The following is a 21,260-nucleotide window of genomic DNA, read 5'->3' as shown; positions in this document are numbered from 1 at the left end:
CTTGGCACACAGCAAGTGCTTAAAAAATACCTTAAAAGAAAACCACCTTAGAATAAATGATCAGTAACAAGCTTTCCCTTCCTCTTAAATAAAATTTATAACAATTATGGCAATAACTATGATATTTGTTAAGCGCTCACTGCGATAATGATGACAGTCTTTTAGACTGTGAGCCCACTGTTGGGTAGGGACTGTCTCTATATGTTGCCAATTTGTACTTCCCAAGCGCTTAGTACAGTGCTCTGCACATAGTAAGCGCTCAATAAATATGATTGATGATGATTTGTTAAGTGCTTACTATGATAATGACATTCGTTAAGCACTCACTATATGCAAAGCACTGTTCTAAGCGCTGGGGAGGTTACAAGGTGATCAGGCTGTCCCTCGGGGGGTTCACAGTCTTAATCCCCATTTTACAGAAGAGGGAACTGAGGCCCAGAGAAGTGAAGTGACTTGCCCAAAGTCACACAGCTGACAATTGGCAGAGCTGGGATTTGAACCCATGACCTCTGACTCCAAAGCCCATGCTCTTTCCACTTAGCCACACTGCTTCCTCGTCATAAACACTCCGAAGAGTCGAGGAGAGAGTCATGAGTACTGGGAGCCTCCCCGAGTCTTTCTTTGCCATTCCCCAAAGAGGTCATCGCCGGGGCTGGGTGGTCCTTGGGGAACTCCCCCAACACTATATTTTCAAGCTGATTCCAGGATCGTAGAGCTGAGATTGCAGATCCCAACTGCGTGCGTGTGGGAGTGGGGATCGGCTCTCTCGGAAAGGAAATGGACCCCAGCAACTCCAGCGTCAGGACAAGGGAGGGTGAGTCTTGAGATTCCACCTCTGGAATGTCCTCTCCCAAATCTTAAGCAGCGGTAGCTGAGGTCTCTAAAACACCATCTCCTGATTCCAGCTAGCTCCATCCCCGACCCCAGTCCTGGCTCCTCAGAGTCTGAGAGGGAGAGGGGCAGAGATAGTGCAGATGTTTTGGTAGCCACTTCCAGTTAGATGATTGCCACTTACCACTTAGATGGTAGCCAACTAAGCCACTTTGTGGAGCACCTAGCGAGCCAACACTTGTAAGCACTGGTAAACAGGAATTCCTGGGTTCAAATTCTAGAGCTGCCTTAGTCCTCTAGACTGTAAACTCATTATGGGCAGGGGACGTGTCTGTTTACTGTTGCACTGTACTCTCTCAAGTGCTTAATACAGTGCTCTGCACGCATTAAGTACTCAGTAAATATGAATGAATTGCAAGGCACTGACCGGACTCCAGGTCTGTTGTTATCCTGGGCCAGCGTTGATGAGGGTCAACATCCTTATCGGGTGTGGGGGGGAGAAATCCCTCTTCTTTTCTTTTTCTTTATGGTATTTCCTAAGTGCTTACTATGTGCCAGGCACTGTACTAAGCTCTGAGGTAAACATAAGCTATCAGGATGGACGCAATCCTTGTCCCACGTGGGGCTCACAGGATTAATTCTCATTTTCGTGGCTTAGTGGAAAGAGCTCGGGCTTGGGAGTCAGAGGACGTGGGTTTCTAATCCTGGCTCCAGCACTTGTCTGCTGTGTGACCTTGGGAAAATCACTTAACTTCTCTGTGCCTCAGTTAGCTCATCTGCAAAATGGGGGTTAACAAGATGAGCCCCACATGGGGCAACCTGATTACCTTGTATATATCCCATCGTTTAGAACAGTGCTTGGCACATAGAAAGCGCTTAACAAATAACATAATTATTTTACAGATGGGATAACTGAGGCACAGAGCAGTGAAGTGACTGGTCTTCACTGTGGGCTGTAGGGAGCTGTGAACTGCTAGAGGAGGATGAAGAAGCTGATTTAAACACTCCGTTATCTACACATCAAATGTTCCTTTCTCACCTTCTATCTGTAAATTATTTTGTACCTGTCTCCTCTGGTAGACTCTAAGCTTTTTGAATGCAGAGATAATGTCTTCTTATTCTGTTGTACTCTCCAAGTGTTTTGCAAGGGCTCTTTACACAGTAGGTGCTCGATAATAACAATAATAGTAATAAAAATAATAATGACATTTATTAAGCACTTCTTACTATCTGCAAGGCACTGTTCTAAGTGCTGGGGAGGTTACCAGGTGATCAGGTTGTCCCACGTGGGGCTAACACAGTCTTAATCCCCACTTTACAGATGAGGTAACTGAGGCCCAGAGAAGTGAAGTGACTTGCCCAGAGTCACACAGCTGACAGTTGGCAGAGTAGGGATTCGAACCCATGACCTCTGACTCCAAAGCCCGGGCTCTTTCCACTGAGCCACGCTGCTTCTCAATAAATACCCCTGATGGCTTAAGTGAGAAGCCGGACCTGGGTCTGTAGTCACCTAGTTTGGGTCTACCTTTCCTGAGCAGGGTGGGAGTCCCATCCTTATTATGATGTTTGTTAAGCGCTTACTACATGACAAGCACTATTCTAAGCACTGGGGTAGTTTCCAGTTAACCAGGATGGACACAATTCCTGGGATGGACACAATTCCTGTCCTACATGGAGCTCAAGTATGAGGGAGAACAGGCAGTGAATTCTCAATTTACAGATGAGGAAACTGAGGCACAGAAAAGTTAACTGACTCCCTACTGAGAGCTTCAAGGCCCTACTGAGAGCTCACCTCCTCCAGGAGGCCTTCCCAGACTGAGCCCCTTCCTTCCTCTCCCCCTCATCCCCCTCTCCATTCCCCCCATCTTACCTCCTTCCCTTCCCCACAGCACCTGTATATATGTTTATATGTTTGTACATATTTATTACTCTATTTATTTATTTATTCTTTTATTTACCTGTACATATCTATTCTATTTATTTTATTTTGTTAGTATGTTCGGTTTTGTTCTCTGTCTCTCCCTTTTAGACTGTGAGCCCACTGTTGGGTAGGGACTGTCTCTATATGTTTCCAACTTGTACTTCCCAAGCGCTTAGTACAGTGCTCTGCACACAGGAAGTGCTCAATAAATACTATTGATTGATTGATTGATTGACTTTCCCAAGGTTACACAGCAGGCAAGTGCTGGAGCAAGATTAGAACCCAGCTCCTCTGACTCTTAGGCCCGGGTCCCTTCTGTTAGGTTATGCTGTCCCTCCATCACTGCTCCCATTTAACAAGGATATTCTGTCCCCTCCCACAGTGACCCTTCTATAATAATAATAATGATGGCATTTATTAAGCGCTTACTACGTGCAAAGCACTGTTCTAAGCGCTGGGGAGTTTACAAGGTGATCAGGTTCATTCATTCAATCGTATTTATTGAGCGTTTACTGTTTGCAGTGCACTGTACAGGTTGCCCCACTTGGGATTCGCAGTTTGAATCCCCAGTTTCCAGATGAGGTAACTGAGGCCCAGAGAAGTGAAGTGACTTGCCGAAAGTCACACAGCTGACAGTTGGCGGAGCCAGGATTTGAACCCATGACCTCTGACTCCAAAGCCCGGGCTCTTTCCACTGAGCCATGCTGCTTCTAGAAAGGGACTTCTCCATCCTCTTTGGATGGATATGAGCCAAGCTCTCAGTTCCTGCTAATCCACCAGTCAGCCAACACATCCGATTCGAGGCATCTTGGACTTCTTTGTGGAGGAAGGGACAGATCCATTTGGGTGAGGAGAATTTCTTAACCTGCGCCTGCTTCCTCCAAGCAGGGCAGAGGTCCCCTCTAACCAGCAGTCTTCCATCCTACCCCGACAGGGCAGCCTGAGGGGAGAATGGCCACGGGGAACCACTCTCCGGTGACGGAGTTTATCCTGGCGGGGCTGACGGAGCGTCCAGATCTACAACTCCCGCTCTTCCTGCTGTTCCTGGGCATCTTTGTGGTCACGGCGGCAGGGAACCTGGGCCTGATCACCTTAATTGGGCTGAGCGCTCCGCTCCACACCCCCATGTACTTCTTCCTCACCAACCTGTCCTTCATCGACTTCTGCTACTCCTCCGTCACCACCCCCAAGATGCTGGCGGGCTTCGTGGAGGGGACCAACTCCATCTCCTATCCCGCCTGCATGGCCCAACTCTACTTCTTCATCGTCTTCGTCATCTCCGAGGGCTTCATGCTGACCGTCATGGCCTAAGACCGCTATGTAGCCATCTGCCACCCTCTGCTTTACGGCACCATCATGTCCCCTCGGGCCTGCTCCGTGCTAGTGGCCGGCGTCTACACCACGGGCTCTCTTTGTGCAGCTGTCCACACCGCCTGTATGCTGAGGTTGTCCTTCTGTAGAAAGAACGTCATCAATCACTATTTCTGCGACATCAGCCCCCTCCTCGCCCTCTCCTGCTCCCGCACCGACATCAATGACCTGGTGGTCTTTGCCAGCGTGGGTTTCAACACGGCGACCACCAGCATGGGCATCCTCAGCTCTTACGCCCGCATCCTCGCCTGCGTCCTGCGCATCGGCTCTGGCCGAGGCAGGGTCAAGGCCCTGGGCACCTGTAGTTCCCACATCATGGCCATCGTCCTTTTCTTTGGAGCCGGGGCATTCACGTATCTGAAGCCTTCCTCAGGAGAGTCTCCGGTTGAGGAGAGAGTGTGCTCCTTGTTTTATACCACTGTGGTCCCCATGCTCAACCCCCTGATCTACAGCCTAAGGAATCAAAATGTCCGAGACGCCCTCAGGAAAATCTTGAGGAGGAACGTCTTTTTGGGGTTGGATCGCTACTAGGGGGACTATTAGATTGAAAGTGAGTTCTTCACAGTGGCATGAGGCCTTTTCCAGACAATCACTTGGTGTGTGAGCCAGATGCAAGACAGGGACTATGTCCAGCCTAATTACCTCCTATCTACCTCAGGGCTTACAACAGTGTTTGGCACATAGCAAGCACTTAACAAATACCTTAAAATAAAACCACCTTAAAATAAATGATCAGTTACAAGCTTTCCCTTCCTCTTAAATGGAATTTATAACAGTTATGGCAATAATTATGATATTTGTTAAGCGCTTACTATAATAATGATGGCATTTGTTAAGTGCTTACTATGTGCAAAGAACTGTTCTAAGTGCTGGAGAGACTATAGGGTGATCAGGTTGTCCCACAGGGGGCTCACAGTCAATCCCCATTTTACAGATGAGGTAACTGAGGCACAGAGAAGAGAAGTGACTTGCCCAAAGTCACACAGCTGGCAAGGGAAGCAGCATGGCTCAGTGGAAAGAGCCCGGGCTTTGGAGTCAGAGGTCATGGGTTCAAATCCCGGCTCTACCACTTGTCAGCTGTGTGACTTTGGGTAAGTCACTTTACTTCTCTGGGCCTCAGTTACCTCATCTGGAAAATGGGGATTAAGACTGTGAGCCCCCCGTGGGACAACCTGATCACCTTGTAAACTCCCCAGCACTTAGAGCAGAGCTTTGCACATAGTAAGCGCTTAATAAATGCCATTAAAAAAATTGGCAGAGGCAGGATTTGAACCCATGACCACTGACTCCAAAGCCTGGGCTCTTTCCACTGTGCCAGGGTGCTATGTGTAAGTGTTCTAAGAGCAGGGGTAGATAAGGTTAGTGAGTCCTGACGCATCCCCTGTCCTACCAAGGGCTCAGCCTAAGTAGAAGGGAGAACAGGTACTGAGTCTCCATTTTACAACTGAAGAAACTGAGGCACAAAGAAGGTAAGTGACTTGCCCAAGGTCACCCAGCAGGCCAGTGGCAGCCCAGGTCCTTTTGATTTCCAGGCCCATGGTCTTTCCTCTAGGCTACTCTGCTCCTCAGCCCATAACACCTATGTATATATCCATAATTTTTTCTGATGTCTTACTCCCTCTCTAGTCTGCAAGCTCCAGGTATTCTGGGGTTCGTGGCTTTGAATCTTTCAGAGTCTAGAGAAGGCAGCTCTTCTCTGGTAAACACAGGGTTGACTTCTGATGGCAAGCAAAGTTGGTTAAAAGGGCGGAGGCTGTTGAAAATGGGAAAAATTAATGACTCTGGAGTCTGGCGCTTGGGAGCAGTAGCTGCTTTCAAAGGCACATGGGAGAGGATGACTCTGGAGTGAGGGTTGGGGACGCGGGGGTCTCTGGAGAAACACCCCAGCCTCAGGCATGATTAAAGAATCATGGGCTCACTGTGAGCCCACTGTTGGGTAGGGACCGTCTCTATATGTTGCCAACTTGTACTTCCCAAGCGCTTAGTACAGTGCTCTGAACACAGTAAGCGCTCAATAAATATGATTGAATGAATGAATAAAGTACTCTTTCTACTTCTTTAAGAGAAGCAACGTGTCTCAGTGGAAAGAGCCCGGGCTTGGGAGCCAGAGGTCATGGGTTCTAATCCCGACTCGGCCACTAGTCAGCTGTGTGACTTTGGGCAAGTCACTTCACTTCTCCGGGCCTCAGTCGCCTCATCTGTAAAATGGGGATGAAGACTGTGAGCCCCATGTGGGACAACCTGATCACCTAGTATCCCCCCCAGCACTTAGAACAGTGCTTCGCACATAGTAAGCCCCTCTCCTCCCCCACAACTATCTCCTTCCCCTCCCCACAGCACCTGTATATATGATTGTACGTATTTATTACCCTATTTTATTTGTACATATTTATTCTATTTATTTTATTTTGTTAATATGTTTTGTTTTGTTCTCCGTCTCCCCCTTCTAGACTGTGAGCCCGCTGTTGGGTAGGGCCCATCTCTATATGTTGCCAACTTGCACTTCCCAAGCGCTTAGTACAGTGCTCTGCACACAGTAAGCGCTCAATAAATACGATTGAATGAATGAATAGTAAGCGCTTAACAAATACCATCATTATTATTATTATTCACTAGATCGTCAGATGTCAGGTTCTCACCAGGATCCCTCTAGACCGCAAGCTCACTGTGGGCAGAGAATGTGTCTGCCATGCGCCCAGAGGCAATCCTGATGATTGTAAGGCCAAGTGAGGAGATTAAAACTCTGGCAGATTCTTTTAGTGCCACTCAAACAGTGAGTAGACATTCACTCTTCTAGACTGTGAGCCCGTTGTTGGGTAGGGACTGTCTCTATATGTTGCCGATTTGTACTTCCCAAGCGCTTAACACAGTGCTCTGCACCCAGTAAGCGTCAATAAATACGACTGAATGAATAGACAAAAAGTGTGGAAAGTAAGAGAAAAGAAAAACATCTGGGAAGTGGATAATAATAATGATGGTATTTGTTAAGCTCTTACTATGTGCAAAGCACTGTTCTAAGCGCTGGATGAAATGAGTTTCAACAAAAAGATTAGAGATGCAGCGTGGCATAATGGAAAGGAGTCTGGGAGCCAGGGGACTTGGGTTCGAAATCCGGCTATACCACTTGCCTGCTGTGAAACTTTGGGGAAGTCACTTACCTTCTCTGCGTTCAGTTTCCTCAACCGTAAAATGAAGATTCATATACCTGATCTCCCTCCAGACTGTGAACCCCATGTGGAACAGGGGCTGGGACTGACCTTATTACGTTGGCTCTACCCCATTGTTTAGTACGATGCTCGGCACGTACCAAATGTTTTAACAGATACCAAAATTATTGTTAGCATTATGATTATAATTAGGGACTTGGGAGAACCAGAATTGATTGAGGCCAATCAATCATTCAGTCACCGATATCTACTGAGTGCTTACTGTATAAGAGAAGCAGTGTGGCTCAGTGGAAAGAGTCTGGGCTTGGGAGTCAGAGGTCCTGGGTTCAAATCCCGGCTCCACCGCTTGTCAGCTTTGTGACTTTGGGAAAATCACTTAACTTCTCTGTGCCTCAGTTACCTCATCTATAAAACGGGAATTAAGATTGTGAGCCCCACATGGGACAACCTGATTGCCTTGTATCCTCCCCAGTGCTTAGAACAGTGCCTTGCACATAATAGGTGCTTAACAAATACCAAAATTATTATTATTATTATTATACTGTATACAGTGTGTTTACTGTATACAGAGCGCTGTACTGAGTTCATCTTGCACACAGTAAGCACTCAATAAATATGATTTAATGAATGAGTGAATCAAATAAAAGAATCTGGCTTTGCCCGGGGCTCCCTGCCCTTCAGATTCTCCAGACCAGGATCCCTCCTGAATCCCCCTTCCTTCCATCCTCAACTAATTTCCAGCATCTTTGATTCTGTCCCATTTACAGATTCATTCATTTGTTTAGATATTTATAAATTTATTAATTCATTTTTTGCCCTGTACTTTGGCAGTTACCAGTTGTATCTTCATTTTCCTTCCTGTTCCCACTGTATGTATAAAATCTGTGTCTGTCTGCCCCAGCTACTGGGCAGTAAACTCCTCAAGAGCAGGGACCATGTCTGTCAATCAATCAATAGATCATATTTATTGAGCACTTATTGTTTGCAGGGCACTGTACTAAGCTTTTGGGAGTGTATGATACAAGAGAGTTGGTAGACACGTTCCCTGACCACAATAAGCTTCTTCTTCTTCTTCTGTCCACTCTTTCAAGAGCCTAGTGCCAAGCTCTAATTACTGTCGGAGCTCAATAAAGATTAATGAATGGAAAAAACATTAAATTTCCATAAACCTAGTAAGATTCACCGCACACGAAGAGGGACACACCTAAAAAACGCTACAACTATTTCAACCAATAAAATCCCCTTTTGCTTACCGCCACATCAAGAAGAATTAGAGAAAGCCAAACCAGCTGTATATGCAATAAGTCCTAATAGCCATGATGGTATTTAATGAACACTTACTATTTACTGTGTACCACGTACTGGGTTAAGTACAAAAGCAGACACAGTCCCTGTTCCACATGGGACTCATAGACTAAGAGGGCAGGAAAGCAGGTGTCACCCCCATTTTACAGATAGGGAAACCAAGGCACAGAGAAGTTCAGTGATTTGCCCAAGGTTACCCAGCAGACGACAAGTGGGAGAGATTTTTCTTTTAATATGGTATTTGTTAAGCACTTTATTTGGAATTTGCTAAGCGCTTACTATGTGTCAAGCACTGTTCTAAATGCTGGGGAAGATACAAGATAACCAGTCAATACAAGATAACTCTAGACTGTGAGCCCGTTGTTGGGTAGGGACCGTCTCTATATGTTGCCGATTTGTACTTTCCAAGCGCTGAGTACAGTGCTCAGCACACAGTAAGTGCGTGGCTCAGTGGAAAGAGCATGGGCTTTGGAGTCAGAGGTTATGGGTTCAAATCCCGGCTCCACCACATCTGCTGTGTGACCTCGGGCAAGTCACTTAACTTCTCTGAGCCTCAGTTACCTCATCTGTAAAATGGAGATTAAGACTGTGAGCCCCACGTGGGACAACCTGATCACCTTGTATCCCCCCAGCACTTAGAACAGTGCTTTGCACATAGTAAGTGCTTAACAAATACCATCATTATTATTATTATTATTAATAAATATGATTCAATGAATAACACAGTCTCTGTCCCACATAATCCCCATTTTACAGAAGAGGCAACTGAGCACAGAGAAGTGAAGTGACTTGCCCAAGGTCACCCAGCTGACAAATGATGGAGACGAAATTAGAACTCAGATCCTTCTGATTCCCAGGTCCATGCTCTATCCACTAGGACACCCACGCTTCTTCTCAAAGTTGGGGTTACAGCCCTGTTCTCCCTCCTACTTAAACTCATGGGGGACAAGGTCTGCATCCAACCTGGTTAATTTGCATTTATCTTAGTGCTTAGAACAATGTTTGACACATAGTAAGAACTTAACAGATACCATTTAAAATAAAAAGCCCAGGTCTCTCAACTCCCAGCCCTCCGCTCTATCCGCTAAGTTATGCTGTCTCCTCAGGCCTTCATCCTTAAGGACTTTGCAATGCTTTTAGATGGTTAATTAAATGGTGATGAAAATGGTACTTGTTATGCGCTTACTATATGCCAAGCACTGTACTAAACCCTGGGTTAGATTCAAGATAATCAAGTTGTACACAGTCCTTGTCCAACTTCATTCATTCATTCAATCATATTTATCGAGCACTTACTGTGTGCAGAGCACTGGACTAAGCTCTTGGGAAGTACAAGTTGGCAACATATAGAGACGGTCTCTACCCAACAGTGGGCTCAATCAATCAATCAATCAATCAATCGTATTTATTGAGCACTTACTCTGTGCAGAGCTCTGGACTAAGCACTTGGGAAGTACCAGTTGGCAACATATAGAGACGGTCCCTACCCAACAGTGGGTTCACAGTCTAGAAGGGGGAGACAGAGAACAAAACAAAACATATTAACAAAATCATCATCATCATCATCATCAATCATATTTATTGAGCGCTTACTATGTGCAGAGCACTGTACTAAGCGCTTGGAAAGTACAAATTGGCAACATATAGAGACAGTCCCTACCCAACAGTGGGCTCACAGTCTAAAAGGGGGAGACAGAGAACAAAACCAAACATACTAACAAAATAAAATAAATAGAATAGATATGTACAAATAAATTAAATAAATAAATAAATAGAGTAAAAAAAATATATGTACAAACATATATACATATATACAGGTGCTGTGGGGAAGGGAGGGAGGTAAGATGGGGGGATGGAGAGGGGGACGAGGGGGAGAGGAAGGAAGAGGCTCAGTCTGGGAAGGCCTCCTGGAGGAGGTGAGCTCTCAGCAGGGCCTTGAAGGGAGGAAGAGAGCTAGCTTGGCGGATGGGCAGAGGGAGGGCATTCCAGGCCCGGGGGATGACGTGGGCCAGGGGTCGATGGCGGGACAGGCGAGAGCGAGGTACGGTGAGGAGATCAGCTGTGGAGGAGCAGAGGGTGCGGACTGGGCTGTAGAAGGAGAGAAGGGAGGTGAGGTAGGAGGGGGCGAGGGGATGGACAGCCTTGAAGCCCAGGGGGAGGAGTTTCTGCCTGATGCACAGATTGATTGGTAGCCACTGGAGATTTTTGAGGAGGGGAGTGATATGCCCAGAGCGTTTCAGGACAAAGATAATCCGGGCAGCAGCATGAAGTATGGATTGAAGTGGAGAGAGACACAAAACAAAATATTAACAAAATAAAATAACGATATTAACAAAATAAAATAAATAGAATAAATATGTACAAATAAAATAAATAAATAGAGTAATACATACAAACTTCTAAGGAGGGAGAATAGATGTTGAATCCCCATTTTACAGATGAAGAAATACAGAGTTATAAAGTGTGAAGTCACCTGCCCAAGGCCACCCAGCAGGCCACTTCAGGATTAGAACTCAGGTCCTCTGTCTCCCAGGCCCATGCTCTTTCCAATAGGACATGTCTGAAAGACTAATTGAAACTGTTGAAGTATTTCTGAAGTGAATGTTTAAATACCAGGGGTGTTCAGGGGAAGAAGATGGGGTGCTACACCATAAGAGAACGGTTCTGGAAAACAGGAAGTAGTGTAACAGGGCAGAGCAGGGAGTGGTGGCCAATCATCTTTTAACGGAATAAGGCATTTGTTTAATAAAGCCTGTAGAGATTGGAGTGCTTCTCCAGAAAAACAAAAAGAGGAGCAGTTAAGGATGTTTAGTTAGCACTTTAGCACAGTGCTGGGCTCACACTAAATGCTCAATAAATATGATTGATTGATTGACTTACCATGTGTCAAACTCTGTGCTAAGCACTGGGAAGCATGGGAGAATTGCTCTCCTGTTGACCGCCCTCCTGAGTAGAGATGGAACTTCTGATTACTAACTTAGAGAAGTCAAGACCAGCAGAAAACTATGCTTTGGGTCAGTAGTAGAAATAGTATGAAGCACTTACTCTGTACAGAGCACTGTGCTAAGCACTGGGAGGGAAAACTGGTGGGAATTAGATATGGTCTCTGTCCCTTGGAGGGCTCACAATCTAATAGCAAAAAGGGGGAGAAGAGATTGGTGACAGACACACTGGGGGAGACGAAACAAAACACTAAAGGTGGTATAGAGACAAAAACCAAAGATTAGTGGGGTGCTGAGGGTAGCGGGAAAGAATTTCAGTCAAGGAGTTCTCTGAAAGGAGATTTTACTGTCTGCTGAGGAAAAGGAAAACGTTTCAGTGCTGTTATCCAACTTCTGTGATCATTGTTATCAGCAGTATTATCGATGCCTCTACTCTGGACAAGGCATTGAGGGGGATTTGCAAAAGAAACTCGCTCTGTATGCTCCTTGAGGGCATTCGTTCATTCATTCATTCATTCAATCGTATTTATTGAGTGCTTACTGCAGGGACTCTTTGTCATTTACTTCTATTGTATGTTCCCAAGAGCCTAGTTCAGTGCTCCACATCCAGGAGGTGTCCAGGACAGCGTTCTGCACCCAGTAGGAGCTCAGTTCAGTCCTCAGTTCACAAGTGCCTAAGTCAGTACTCTAACTACAACAGGCCTGAATGAATCCTGTTGATGACGAGACAAAGACAAGGAGCCTCCACACAAGGAATGTACAATCTAATGGGACAAGCAAATGTTAGAACCCAGATGTACCATTAGATAATAGTGACTGCACCTTATAGAAATACACAAATATTCCATATATACGCTAGTAATGAGGTAGATAAAGAGGTGGAGTGAAGGGGTTCAGTCAGGGAAGGCTTCCTGCAGAAGGTGGGCTGAGTAGGGTCTCAAGTCCAGTGACTCCTTTTCAAGGTCAATTCTGCCTCAGAACTCACTGACTGACACGTAGAAATCCAAAGGAAGTATCAGACCCAGGCCCACTATTTCTGGGAAATTAGAAGCAGGGCCTGAGTAGTAATAATAATTGTGGTATTTATTACGCACTTAGTACGTGCCAAGCACTGGGGTAGATGCAAGATCAGACACAGTCCCTGTCCCACACAGGGCTCACAGTCTAAGGAAGAGGGAGGAACATGATGTTTATTGAGCACTTAACCGTGTGCACAGTATTGTAATGAGCACTTTAATAATGGCATTTATTAAGCACTTATGTGCAAAGCACTGTTCTAAGAGCTGGGGAGGTTACAAGGTGATCAGGTTGTCCCATGTGGGGCTCACAGTCTTAATCCCCATTTTACAGATGAGGTACTCCATCCCCCCGCCTTACCTCCTTCCCTTCCCCACAGCACCTGTATATATGTATATATGTCTGTACATATTTATTACTCTACTTATTTTACTTGTACATATTTATTCTACTTATTTTATTTTGTTAATATGTTTTGTTTTGTTCTCTGTCTCCCCCTTCTAGACTGTGAGCCCACTGTTGGGTAGGTACCATCTCTATATGTTGCCAACTTGTACTTCCTAAGCGCTTAGTACAGTGCTCTGCACACAGTAAGTGCTCAATAAATACGATTGAATGAATGAATGAATGAATGAATGAAGTGACTTGCCCGATATCACACAGCCGACAATTGGCGGAGCCAGGATTTGAACCCATGACCTCTGACTCAAAAGCCCGTGCTCTTTCCACTGAGCCACACTGCTTCAGATGCAAGATCAGACGGAGTCGTTGTCCCACACAGGGCTCATAGTCTAAGGAAGAGGGAGGAACAGGTCTTTTATATTCAGTCAATCAGTGATGGTTAATGAGCACTTACTGTACGCAGAGCATTGTAATGAGCACTTGAGAGAGCACAGTACAATGGAGGTGGTAGACAAGTTCCTTGCCCACATGGTGCTTACAGTCTAGAGTTCCTTGTGAGAGACACTCCTTGTGGCCTGCTTAAAGCCCCTTATGTTTCAGATGAAGAATCGGAGACACAGAGCGTTTGAGGGACTTGTCCAGGGTCACCCAGCAGGCAAGTGACGGAGCCAGGATTAAAACTCCGGTCTGCTCTCCGATTTGCTTGTATCCACCCTGGCACTTAGTACAGTGCTTGGAACATAGTAAACACTTCGCAAATACTATTTGGCCGGGCAGTGGGCACCATCTTTCTGTCTCAATTCTCCATGGCCTGGGGCACTAGGGTTCCAATCCTGCAGGGACTCTGCCGCCTCGTCCCCACGGTCCTGCTGGGCTGGACTCGGGGCTCAGAGAGGGGACAGGCCTTGGGGAGTCATACCCTCCCTGAGCCGGACAGCCTCCCCACCGCTCTCCGCAGGGCCCCCTTCACATCCCTGTTGCGCAGGCTGTAGATCAGAGGGTTGAGCAGGGGGGTGCCAAAGATGTAGGGCAGCGCCAGGAGCCGGTCATTCCGCAGGGAGAACGTGGACTTGGGGCGCAGATACATGGCCCCACAAGAGGCGTAGAAAAGCGTGACCACCAGCAAGTGGGCGGAGCAGGTGGAGAAGGCCTTCTGCCTCCCCACGGCCGATGGCATCCTCAGGAGGGCCCCCAGCACGCGCATGTAGGACCCCAGGATCAGCAGGAAGGGCAGGGCTGAGAAGCAGGCTGCCATGGTGGCCGTGCCCAGCTCGTGGCTGGCCGTATCGGTGCAGGCCAACCGCAGCAGGGGGGGCACGTCGCAGAAGGTCTGGCCGACCTCACGCGGCCTGCAGAAGGGGAGGCCGAAGACCCACAGGGTCTGCCCCAGGAACACGGGAGCCCCGATAAACCAGGACCCGACCGTCAGCCCCACGCACGTCCTCCGGCCCATCACGGCCACGTAGCGCAGCGGGCTGCAGATGGCCACGAAGCGGTCGAAGGCCATGGCAACCAGGAGGTAGCACTCGGCCGAGCCGAAGGCCAGCAGGAAGTACACCTGGACGGCGCAGGCGGTGGCGGAGATGGCCCTGTTCCCGGTGAGGAGATTGGCTAGCGTGTTGGACACCGTGACAGCCGTGAAGCAGAGGTCCAGTAGCGACAGGTTCCCCAGGAAGAAGTACATGGGAAAGTGCAGGGCCCCGTCGGTCAGCAGGAGACCGAGCAGGAGGATGTTCCCCGCCAGGATGGCCAGGTACAGCAGGAGGAAGGCCAGGAAAAGGAAGAGCCGCAGCTCGGGGAGGTCGCTGAACCCCAAGAGGAGGAAATCGGTCACCACCGTGAGGTTCTCCTCCTCCGCACCCCCCAGGAAACGCATCTGCAGAAGGAAACGTGGGCTGCGGTCAGACGGTAGGACTGACGACCGGCCAGCGGACCTGCTTCTGGCTGTCGCCGCCAGAGTTAAAAATAATGTAAGCTCGCTGTGGACAGGGAATAAGTCTGTTTATTGTTATATTGTACTCTCCCAAGTGGTCAATACAGTGCTTTGCACACAATAAGTGCTCAATAAATATAATTGACTTGAGTTAATAGTAATGGTGGTATTTGATAATCGCTTACTACTTATCTCTACGTTCTTCTTTCCCCTTCTCCCAATCCCTTCATCATTGCCCTAACTTGCTCCCTTTATTCATCACCCCTCCCAGCCCCAAATGTACCTATGTACATATATATAATTTATTTATTTATATTAATGTCTCCTCCTCTAGGCTCACTGTGGGCAGGGAGTGTGACCGTTTATTGTTCTATTGTACTCTCCCAAGCGCTTAGTACAGTGCTCTGCACACAGTAAGTGCTCATTAAATACCACTGACTGTCTGTCCTACACTGTACTAAGCGCTGGGGCAGATACAAGATAATCATGTCCCACATAGGGCTCACTGTTTAGGTAGGAGGGAGAACAGGTTTCGAATCCCCGCTTTGCGAATGAGGGAACTGAGGCACAGAGAAGTCAAGTGACTTGCCCAAGGCCACACAGCAGGTATGTGGCAGAGTTGGGAGGAGAATCCAGGTCATCTAACGCCCAGACCCACGGTCTTTCAACGAGGCTACACTTCTTCTTCTTTCTTTCCACTCAAAGGCCCGAGACTCGCCCTCAGCTTAAACCACAGAGGCAAAACCTCCTTTCCCCAGGCCCCGCAATCCGCTAGACCACGGCTTACCCCATCTTCAAAGCTTCGTCCCACCTCCTCTAGGAAGCCTTCCCTGATGAATTCCCACCACCCTAAGTTGCTAGGCCAACGATCACCCTTAGCAGTTGTCAAACTGGTAGCAGTGCTTTCGTTCATGTATTTGCATGTATTTAATTGAACTCCTACTGCGTGCAAAGCACTGTACGAAGTGCTGGGGAAGAGTGAAATAAAGAACAAATAGAACTTGGTCCCTAGCCCTCAGGGGGCTTACAGTCTGAACAGGGGCACTGGAAGGTTACGCACGTACTAATATTTAGGTGGATAATAAAATTTATTTCTACCAGTGGAATTTGTGTCTACTAGAGAAGCAGCATAGCTTAGTGGATAGAGTGGGAATCAGAAGGACCTGGGTTCTAATCCCAGCTTCACCACGTGTCTGCTGTGTGACCTTGGGCAAGTCACTTCACTTCTCTGTTCCTCAGTTACCTCATCTGCAAAATGGGGATGAAGAGTGTGAGCCCCCTGTGCGATAGGGACTGGGTTCATCCTGATGAACTTGTTTCTACCGCAGAGCTTAGAAGAGTGCTTGGCAAAAAGTAAGCGCTAAGCACGTCCCATGATTATTATTATTAGTTTCCCCCAATAGAGTGTAAGCTCCCTGAAGGCAGGAACCTTGCTGTTTTACTTCTGTTATAGTCTTGCCATCAGTTTTTTCAGTGCTCCTCATACTGTTGGAGTGCAATCAATACCGCTGATCGAACAAACAAAAACATAGATAAGCAGAGTTAACACTCCTAGCTCAGTTAACCCCTGGACCTAAAATTGAATGTTTAGAAAACACCCTTCTCCCCAAGGCTCTGGAAGCTCTGACCCTGGGCTTAGTGCTCTGACCCACGCCCTGGATGGTATCCCCAGCGCTTAGAACAGTGCCCAGCGCTTAGAACAGTGCTTTGCACCTAGTAAGCGCTTAATAAATGTCATTATTATTATCACTAAACCTGAACTGCCTTCTCAGTTCTTCAGATGGGGGCCACAGGAGCAGAGATCCCAAGCAGGTTCTCCATCCCACCCGTGTGGGGATCTGGGAAGAAGCAGTGTGGCTTAGTCGAAAGAGCATGGGCTTGGGATTCAGAGGCCATGGGTTCTAATCCCGGCTCTGTCACTTATCAGCTGTGTGACTTTGGGCAAGTCACTTAACTTCTCTGTGCCTCAGTTACCTCATCTGGAAAATGGGGATCAAGACTGTGAGATGCACGTGGGACAATCTGATTACCTTGTATCTCCCCCAGTGCTTTGAACAGTGCTTGGCACATAGTAAGCGCTTAACAAATACCAAAATTATTATTATTATTAAGTCAGATGATCATTTAGGGGTAACCCAGTGCCCAGGGCCAGGCAGAGCTAGAGCCGCGGGTCTGCATTCGAATGAATATTAATAAATATGATATATGCAAACACGATAATCATATCAGGCTCGGTCTTTGTTCCCATACACCATCGTCATCAATGGTGTTTATTGAATGCTTTTTTTGCAGAGCACTGTACTAAGCGCTTGAGAGTGCAATGCAGCAGAGTGGACACACACTTTCCCTGCCCACGATGAGGTTACAGCCTAGAGGCTCACGGTCTAAGAATGGAGAACAGGGATCTTATCCCCATCTCATCCCCAGATGAAAAAAATGAGGCCTGAAGAAGCTCAGTGACTTGTCCAAGGTCACCAAGCAGAACAGTGGTAGAGCTGTGACGAGAAGCCTGGTATTTTGACTCCCCGTATGATGCTCTTTCCATCAGACTACAATGCCTCCCTAATGTCAAGGCGAGGAGATTCTGAGCCCCACCCTCAGGTTGGTGGTGGTGGTTGTGGGGAGTAGAGAGGCCTGGAGGCTTCCTACCTGAAAGAGGATGGGATTTCAGCGAGAGGCAGGAGAGCACGGGAAAGGCAGGTCACTGGCAGCTAAAACAGCACGGCCCAGGGGGGCTGGGCTTATTGCCGCCAGAGCCACGGGGGGACCGTTCCTGAAGTCCGAGGCTGGCGGGGACCTTCCTGAGGCTGGTGACTGGCCAGAGACCGATAGCCAAGTGGCTTTCAATGCCCCGTCCAGTTCCGTCAGCAGAACGCTGACCACTGGCAACGAAGCAGCGAGCCAGTGGTGGGAAGATCCAGATAAGCAAGAGAGACCAGAGACAAGAATGGACCCTGCAGCAGTCTTACTGAAGAGCTTTTGAGCTGGTGGAGAGTATTTGGCTTCTACTTTGGGGTCCCCGGGGATGGGACCCTGGAGACACCCTGAGATGGCTCATTACGGAATCTGGCTAGGAAATCTGGGAAAGAGGCCGGAGCTTGATTCCGCTCTTCTCCTCTTCAACGGGGATTTATCTAACCGCGTTCCACCCCTCTCCAGAAACTGCCAGGTTCTTGGCTGCCATTCAAGTCAAATCGATAGGCCCTTCTCCCCCACCGCCTTACAGAAGGGTGTGGGACTGGTGGCAAGGGTGGATGATTGGAGTAAGTCAGAGGGATGCAGATGGGAGTGGGAGAAAAGGAAATGAGGACATAGTATAGGAAAGCCTCTTGGAGTTGTGTCTTCAATAAGGCTTTGAAGGTGGAGAGAGTAATTGTCGGATTTCATTCATTCAATTCATTCTTTCGGGTTTATTGAGCGCTTACTGTGTGCAGAGCACTCTACTAAGTGCTTGGGAAGTACAATTTGGTAACATATAGAGACGGTCCCTACCCAAAAACGGGCTCAAAGTCTAGAAGGGGGAGACAGACTACAAAACAAAACATGAGGATGGGTGTCAAGTCATCAGGACAAACAGAAATAAAGCTAGATGCACATCATTACGCACATCATACGATTGATGATCATTAACAAAATAAATAGAATAGTAAATATGTACAAGTAAAATAAATAGAGTAATAAATCTGTACAAACATATGTACAAGTGCTGTGGGGACGGGGAAGGAGGTAGGGCGGGGGGAATGGGGAGGAGGAGAGGAAAAAGGGGGCTCAGTCTGGGAAGGCCTCTTGGAGGAGGCGAGCTCTCAGTAGGGCTTTGAAGGGAGGAAGAGAGCTAGCTTGGCAGATGGGTTGAGGGAGGGCATTCCAGGACAGGGGGAGGATGTGGGTCGGGGTCGGCGGCAGGACAGGCGAGAACGAGGTACAGTGAGGAGGTTAGCAGCAGAGGAGCGGAGGGTGCGGTATAAACCACAAGGCAAAAACTGCCAGGGTAGATGTCTTTTTATTTCTTCTGCAATTATAAGGTCCTCTGGCTCTCTTTAGTTCATTCATTCATTCATTCAATCGTATTTATTGAGCGCTTACTGTGTGCACAGCACTGTACTAAGCGCTTGGGAAGTACAAGTTGGCAACATATAGAGATGGTCCCTACCCAACAACGGGCTCACAGTCTAGTGATTATTCTTCTCTTCCTTTTTTTTTTTCTCCACGGCTCTGAATAAACCCCTGAAAAATCTAGTTGCTACTCCTCCGGGTACACCCACTGCTGATCTACATATCTCAAATTCCTTGCCTCCTGGAACTTCCAGTGCGGGACAATATGGGAGGACTTGAAGAGTGGGGGGCCTTCCAGGCCAGAAGGAGGATGTGGGAGACGGGTCAGCGGCTAGATAGATGAGATCAAGGACAGTGAGGAGGTTGACAGAGGAGAAAAGCGTGTGGGCTGGGTTAAAGTTGGAGAGTAGTGAGATGAGGTCGAAGGGGGAATGGTGATCGAACATTTTAAAGCCAATGGTGAGGAGTTTCTGTTTGATGCGGGGGTGGTGAGGATTGGGGAAACACAGCCTGAACGTTTTTGTAGAAAAACAATCCGGGCAGCAGAGTGAAGTATGGACTGGAGTGGGGAAAGACAGGAAAATAAATGTATTTATTTTATCTGTACATATTTATTCTATTTATTTTATTTTGTTAATATGTTTTGTTTTGTTTTGTTCTCTGTCTCCCCCTTCTAGACTGTGAGCCCACTGTTGGGTAGGGACCGTCTCTAGATGTTGCAAATTTGTACTTCCCAAGCGCTTAGTACAGTGCTCTGCACATAGTAAGCGCTCAATAAATACGATTGATGATGATGTTGCCAACTTGTCCTTCCCAAGCGCTTCGTACAGTGCTCTGCACACAGTAAGCGCTCAATAAATACGATTGAATGAATGAATGAATGAATGAGGCAGGAAGGCCAGCAAGAAGACTGATAAAATAATCAAGGTGGGATACGATAAGTGATTGGATTAACATGGTAGCAGTTTGGATGGAGAGGAAAGGGGGAATTTTAGCAATGTTGTGAAGGCTGAACCAACAGGATTTAGTGATAGAGTGAATCTGTGGGTTTAATTCATTCATTCAATCGTATTTATTGAGCACTTACTGTGTGCAGAGCACTGTACTAAGCGCTTGGAAAGTACAATTCGGCAACATATAGAGACGGTCCCTACCCAACAACGGGCTCCCCCTCTAGAAGGGGGAAACAGACAGCAAAACAAAACTAGTAGACAGATGTCAATACCATCAAAAGAAATAGAATTATAGATATATGCACATCATTAATAAAATAGAGTGATAAATATGTACAAATAGTTTAATGAGAGAGAGGAGACAAGTAACGTTACGGGCTTGTGAGACAGGAAGGATAGTGGTACCGCCTACAGTGATGGGAAAGTCACGGGAAGGATAAGATTTGGATGGGAAGATAAGGAGTTCTGTTTTGGACATTTTCCATCATCATCACCATCACCAATCGTATTTATTGAGCGCTTACTATGTGCAGAGCACTGTACTAAGCGCTTGGGAAGTACAAATTGGCAACATATAGAGACAGTCCCTACCCAACAGTGGGCTCACAGTCTAAAAGGGGGGAGAGCCACACCCACACTGTCTATGAATTTAGCTGTGTATCCACTAAGCAGTTTGATATTTACCGAGCTCCACAGCACTTATGTATCTCTCCTTATATTCTACTATTTCCCCTATCTGTAATTTATTTCAATGCCTGTCTTCAGGGAAGCAGCGTGGCTCAGTGGAAAGAGCCCGGGCTTTGGAGTCAGAGGTCATGGGTTCCAATCAAGGCTCCACCAACTGTCAGCTGTGTGACTTTGGGAAAGTCACTTAACTTCTCTGTGCCTCAGTTCCCTCATCTGTAAAATGGGGATTAAGACTGTGAGCCCCCCTTGGGACAACCTGATCACTCTATAACCTCCCCAGCACTTAGAACAGTGCTTTGCACATAGTAAGCACTTAATAAATGCCATTATTATTATTATTCAGGGGAACACTGTAAGCTCCTTCATTCAGTCGTATTTATTAAGCACTTACTGTGTGCAGAGCACTGTACTAAGCGCTTGGGAAGTCCAAGTTGGCAACATATGGAGACGGTCCCTACCCAACAGTGGGCTCATGGTCTTGTGGGAAGGGATTGTGTCTGCCAACTCTATTATACGATACTTTCTCGAGAGCTTTACACAGTATGTGCTTAATGAATATCATAGATTGATGGAGAACACACACAGAGAAGTTAAGTGATTTGCCTAAGATCACCCAGGAGGCAAGTGGTGGAATCAGAATTAGAACCCAAGTGTCCTGACTCCGGGACCTATGTACTT

General features: G+C 47.1%; 1 protein-coding gene and 1 pseudogene across 1 annotated transcript; one reads left to right on the top strand and one right to left on the bottom strand.

Annotated features, from left to right (window-relative positions):
* The first annotated feature begins 3,703 nt into the window (after positions 1 to 3,703).
* On the top strand, positions 3,704 to 4,654 carry LOC119934129 (annotated as a pseudogene).
* A 9,215-nt stretch (positions 4,655 to 13,869) lies between these two features.
* On the bottom strand, positions 13,870 to 18,073 carry LOC119934128 (olfactory receptor 10A4-like). The gene is made up of 5 exons (XM_038753532.1): positions 18,029 to 18,073; positions 17,859 to 17,922; positions 17,638 to 17,771; positions 17,485 to 17,538; positions 13,870 to 14,832 (listed from the first exon to the last, which is right to left on the bottom strand). The coding sequence occupies exons 1-5, from the start codon at positions 18,071 to 18,073 to the stop codon at positions 13,870 to 13,872; spliced, it is 1,260 nt and encodes a 419-aa protein (XP_038609460.1).
* Between the last annotated feature and the right edge of the window lie 3,187 nt (positions 18,074 to 21,260).

This window comes from Tachyglossus aculeatus, chromosome 11 (genome assembly GCF_015852505.1).
Source record: "Tachyglossus aculeatus isolate mTacAcu1 chromosome 11, mTacAcu1.pri, whole genome shotgun sequence".
Taxonomy (NCBI): domain Eukaryota; kingdom Metazoa; phylum Chordata; class Mammalia; order Monotremata; family Tachyglossidae; genus Tachyglossus; species Tachyglossus aculeatus.
This window is presented reverse-complemented; position numbering and strand designations above follow the sequence as displayed.